A 6,000-nucleotide genomic window follows, 5' to 3' on the forward strand; every position below is an offset into this window, starting at 1 on the left:
TAGCTCTAGCTTCTTATTGGCTAACTCTTACATATTAATTTAACCCATTTCTATTAATCTGTGTATCGCCACGTGGCTGTGGCTTACCAGCTAAAGTTTCCTCTAGCTCCAGCAGGGCTCCATGGCTTCTCTCTGACGCTGCCCTCCTTTCCCCACCTTTCAGTCCAGTCCTCCCCGCCTAGCTCCGCCCCTCCCCACTCTGCTCCACTGTAGGCTCAAAGCAGTTCTTTATTCATTAATGGTCATCACAGCATACAGAGGGAAATCCCACATCACCCAATTTCTTCATTTATAAAGTTCTGTAGTTTAGTTTACACAAGGTTTTTAGCTCAAGGATTATATAGTAAGGTCTTCCAAAAACTAGTAACTTATCCCCTGAAATAGATATTAAAGTGAGTATAGCTACTATTACCCAAGGTTATCTGTGAAAAACTGCTAAATCTAAGTGATTCTTTGTATTTTTTTGTCTCACCTGATATTAGTTCTGACATAATTTTCAGTTTAGTTTTTCTTCTTTTGAGCTCTCAAATCCCTCTTGTATTTGTTTCTTTCTGTCCTTCCCTCTGCCCATTTCTTGGTTCAGGCCCACAAACATATTTTGACTTTTATAATACCTACTTTTTGGTCCTTCCTGCTATTTATCATCTTGATAGCTCTTTACCACCTCTAGGATAATCTTCCTCTCACAGTTGTGATGGTGACTCCCTCTGCATCTTCCTGACTCCCTTTTGCTTGCAGGATAATCATCTATATTAGGCACCTTTCTGGGCCTTTGGGATCTGGCAGTCTCACCTCTACCTGCCAGTCTCTCCTAGAACCTCCATACCAAAGCGTTTGTCTGTGCCCTTGTAATATTCCTCCTCCTTTTCTCCTTGCTCCCTTCCATCTTTCTTACCTTTGTTGTTTTGTTGGCTTCTTATTTCCTTGAATATCTTCTCCAGGTTGTTCCCAGTCTTCTTACCTCTTCAAGAATTAGTTGTTCCAGAGAGATAGTTTAGAGGTTTAAGAGTACTTACTGCTCTTCCAGAGGACCAGAGTTCAATTCCCAACACCCATGTCTGGCAGTCTGCAACCTCCTGTAAGTCTAGAAGAAGGCATCCAGCACCCTCTTCTGGCCTGCACCGGCACCTGCACACGTGTCTACTTACACCAGACACACATGCACGTGAATGAATAAATATATGAATCAGTTGTTCTATCTCTCATATTATGTTTCCATTATGACATATAGATATATACTATACACATGTATATGTGTATAAATTGTAATGATGTTAGCCACTAACATAAACCATAACAAATGGTTGCTTATCTGTAATTACTTTTGAATGGATAAAGTGACTGTATCAATGTAATAGATGTTCACATATTTTTCCTTTTAATTTGAGTTATAGAAAAAAGAAGCATCGAAAAAGAAGCCTCAAAAAGGATAAAGGAAAAACCATACATGCTCATCCAATTCTACTCATAGACTTTATTAAATTTATAGGAATCCGTTGATTGGGTTGGAGATTACAATGAACCGTTGACTGGATTTTCGTGGCGAGGTGGATCTGAACGAGAAACCACAGGAATCCAGATATGGAGTGAAGTTTTCCTTATCAATAAACCTGATGGTAAAAAGGTATGATATATTTTAAGTAAAATTAAGTTTTTAACTTCAATAGTAACTTTGAAAATTGTTTTTTTGAAAACTTTGGTCCATTTAACATAATGCTACTGGGCCAAAATGGTGTCTAATTGAATGATCCCTGTCAAAGTAGTTAGTGATCCCGGGAGACAAAAACCATAATGGGCTGAGTGGTGGTGGTGACACACACCTTTAATTCCAGCACTCAGGAGACAGAGGCAGGCAAATCTCTGTGAGTTCGAGATCAGCCTGGTCTACAAAGCGAGTTCCAGGACAGGCTCCAAAGCTACAGAGAAACCCTGTCTTGAAAAACCAGAAATAAATAAATAAATAAATAAATAAAATAAAAATAATGGATACAGAATAGCAGATAGCAAGCTGTTATTTTTACATTACCTCAATGCTGTTTTTATTCTAGATTATCAGAAAAATTAAAAATGACTGCACCCAGTAGCTATTAATTTTTTTCTGTGACATTCATAGCAGGTGTAAGAAGTTAAGTATCCATCGATAATAGATTCCTTTAGTTCTTCTGGTGTTAATGTCATAGTAGCCCTGGTACCCTGGATGTTGTGTACAGTATCAGTAATGTACTCTGTTCTCCTGTAGGTTGCAGTGTTACTGATGGATACTCAGGGAACCTTTGACAGTCAGTCCACTTTGAGAGACTCGGCCACAGTGTTTGCCCTTAGCACGATGATCAGCTCAATACAGGTATGGAGTAAAACAAATCTATTTGTGGATGTTTCATAACTAAATCCATGAATACATACATAATACATGCTCTTCGTACGAAGAGCATGTCAAATCAAACATGTTGCTCAGTTAACACCCCATGAATAGTTATTGTTACTGTAATTACTGATCAGTTTCTAAGTTGGCTGCTGTAGTCCAGAATAGCTTTATTATTGTCACTTTTTCTGTTAACGCTTACAGTGTGTTAAAATATATTAAATTTTATAGTGAGCCAGTCCAGGCTGTGATCATATGCAGATGGAGTAATGGAGCTAGTGAGCAGACAGACAGACATACAATCTATGTGGTCAGCATCGCCCAGACAGGTACAAAGGAAGAGGGAGGGCGAACTGAATCTTTAAATAAATGAATTTAAAATAAAAGTTATAGTTATAATCCATGATTGATGCTTTTAAAAATCTACTTCTTAGGGCTGGAGAGATGGCTCAGAGGTTAAGAGCCCTTGTTGCTCTTGGAGAGGACCTGGGTTCAGTTCCCATCATTCACATGGTGGCTCACAGCCATCCATAATTGTAGTTCCAGGGAATCTGACTCTCTTATGACTTCTGCAGGCACCTGACACACATGTGCTGTACACACATGCATGCAAACAAAATGTTCTTACACATAAAGTAAAAAATAAATCTAAAGAAGTTTTTTTTTTTAAGATTGGCACAAGAAAGCGATCCATAAAAACACAGGTTATTCTTGTAATACAGAAGTCTGCTTCTTCAGTCAATCTTCAAAGTATCAACTCGATATCTATTTCATTTAAAATCAATAGGAAAGATAATTTGCACAAACCAGTTAAAATCAATTTAACTTTTCTTTTAACATTCATTATTTAGTGTTTATAGTTGACCTGAAAACACTGAATCATTTCATAGAAAAAGTCTGTTGAGTAATGATTATTTTAAATTAATACCTGAGAAATTTATGTGTTATTTCAATAACTACAAGAAGGCTACTGTTTGTGTCTGTATGTAAACATATAACCGACCTTAATTTTATCTGTAAAGTTACTAATGTTTATCACCTCAAGGAAAATAAGGAAACCACACAGTGTCACACTTAAGGCCACACTGTAGCGGAAGAGCAACAAGATGGTGGCACAGAGCTGTGAACATGACACTCAGAACCTAACTTCTGTGTGGAGGGACTTTCTGTAGAAATAAAGAAATCAATAAATTATGAAGAGGTAATTGTAACTTTCTAGTTGGGAGTTGTAACCCCTGCTTCTTGAGGCAGGAGGACTACAAATTTGGGCAATATGATGAAATTGTCTCCCAAAATAAAAAGGGTTTGAGGTGTTACATTATAAAACCACCCCTCCCCAACACACACGCATTTTCCACAGAGGACGTTCAGGCTTAGATCAATACTCGCTCGGTGTGCTTTGAAGAGGAATTATTAAATAGGTCCATAAAATAATTGTAGTTTGATCACTACTCACTTGGTGTGCTTTGAAGAGGGATTTAGTAAGTAGGCCCATAAAATAATTGTAGTATTTGGACTCCACGGCAAGTGATTCCTATATTTTTCTAGCATTTTTGTGATCATTGTGCATGGCTTATTATATATCAAGCTCTCTACTTCTTTCTTGGAGTCTCTTAAATGTGTGTAAGAGAGTGATTGTGTAATAACTGACACTTATGGAGAGAGAACAGTGGAGTGATGTTGATATTCTTGACTTCTCATCCCACAATCAAGGTATACAACTTATCCCAAAATGTCCAGGAGGATGATCTTCAGCACCTCCAGGTAAAAGCATGTTTTATGTATCTGATGGTCTTTTGGACATGCAGATCAGAATTTGGGGGAACTTTAGATGTGTGACCACCTAAAGGTCATCCTGTTGCCAGGTCTCTTTTCTAGTCTTGTATGGTTATGTTCTTTCTAATTCAGTTCTCATATTCTGTGGTTTCTAAACCTGTTTGCTCCCAGTGCTAAAATGCATGAAAGTATATGGCAAAGTGAACAAAGAGCCAGGTGGTGGTGGTGCATGTTTCTAATCCCAGCATTTGGGAGTCAGAGGCAGGTGAATCTCTGTGAGTTTGAGGCCAGTCTGGTCTACAAAGCACATTCTAGGACACCCAGGGCTGCTACACAGAGAAACCATGTCTCGAAGAACAAAACAACAACAACAACAAAGTGGACAAAGAATCTTCAGTGTGAAGAGTCTCTAAATTGCAGTGTCAAAATCTTAAGATCAAGGAACTTTATAATTGTTGGTATGGTGTCTGTTATATGGCAGGCTTCTTTCCTTGTGGACCTTGTGGTTCAGAACTGATAGAGAAGACTTGAAATCTGATCTGATAGAGACAATGATGGTACCTAATCTCCCCTTCATGTTTTATAGATGAGGGAAATGGGGATGAAAGCTAAGTGTCTTGCTCAGGCTGCTCTGGCTACTTAGTGGTAGGATGGGGAGAGAACCGTTGGCTGGGTCCTGCGTTCCTTCCACTCCATGGGTAGCCGTCTCACATAAGAGATGTTTTCTAGGGATTTTTCTCGTGTATGCGGTAGCAGTCTCTTCCGACTCCACACGTTATTCTTGAGCAGATAGCAAAGCTGCTACCCCTCTGGTAGCTCTCTTTCTACATGTGTATCAGATCCATGCAGTGAAATGTGAAACTTTGGATATTAAAAACAGTAAAGCAATGTAACATGCAGCATTGGAAACATCACTCGAAGTTCACTTCCAATGTTGTTACCTGACACATTCTGGTATCTGACATCGATCATTTATGACAAATAGGTGATATATCAAATAATCACTGGGTATATTTTATTAATAAGAGCATCTTCTTCTTTGGCGAATGTCATAATCAGTTACTTTCTTAATGAACCACATGGTGCCATTGCATGCTGGCATATTTATGCATGTCTACAAACGGAGTGACTTTTGGCAGTGATGCTGAGTTAACAGTGTATTTTGATCACTTAATTTTTTTCCTGTAAACAACAATACCTTGCTTTGAAGTGATTATGAATTCAAGTTATGTCAGTACACAAGTCTCATAGTGTAGTGTCCTGGAACTTGGCCTTTTAGACATACCCAGACTTGGAGCTCATCACTCGAATGAAATATCACCCTTTGCTTTCTTGGTTCCCATTGCCCTGCAGGGCCGGCAGTGTGAGGCTGGGGAGTGGGGGTGCTAGGCTACCATTCTTCCCCAACTCCGAGAATCTTGTTAGCCCAGTGTGTGAGCTGAGCATGTCCTGTGTCACATGGGGAAACATCTAACCTGCCCAGATGATATCAGGAGCCTTGTCAGTCATCTCCACAGGTCGGGTTCACTGAAACAAAAATTCTCTTTTTGTACTTCATGTTCCTAATTGTAAGCAGTGAAAAACAAGGGAAGACAATACATTTATCTCCCTGCTTTTAAAACCAAATGCCTAATTTTGTAACTCAGATCTTTGTACCTTTACATTTCTCCAGGATACAGCTTTTATAAATGCACCCTAGCTGTATTATGGCCCTCTGAGCCAACCATTTCACATGTGCCTCCATTCTACAGTAGTTTATTTTTTATTTTTTATTTTTTTTGCTTTTTTTTTTAAATATTTATTTATTTATTTATTATGTATACAATATTCTGTCTGTGTGTAGGCCAGAAGAGGGCACCAGA

General features: G+C 38.7%; 1 protein-coding gene across 2 annotated transcripts in view; it reads left to right on the forward strand.

The window, feature by feature from the left end:
- Atl1 (atlastin GTPase 1) overlaps positions 1–6,000 on the forward strand; it is a 77,806-nt gene that overhangs the window by 48,109 nt on the left and 23,697 nt on the right. For both annotated transcript variants that reach the window (XM_026779262.1, XM_005343154.3), the window contains 3 exons: positions 1,490–1,624; positions 2,240–2,344; positions 4,076–4,126. In XM_026779262.1, the coding sequence (XP_026635063.1) occupies positions 1,490–1,624; positions 2,240–2,344; positions 4,076–4,126 (291 nt within the window). The remainder of the gene's footprint in view (positions 1–1,489; positions 1,625–2,239; positions 2,345–4,075; positions 4,127–6,000) is intronic.

Source organism: Microtus ochrogaster, chromosome 1, assembly GCF_000317375.1.
Source record: "Microtus ochrogaster isolate Prairie Vole_2 chromosome 1, MicOch1.0, whole genome shotgun sequence".
NCBI classification, from domain to species: Eukaryota; Metazoa; Chordata; class Mammalia; order Rodentia; family Cricetidae; genus Microtus; species Microtus ochrogaster.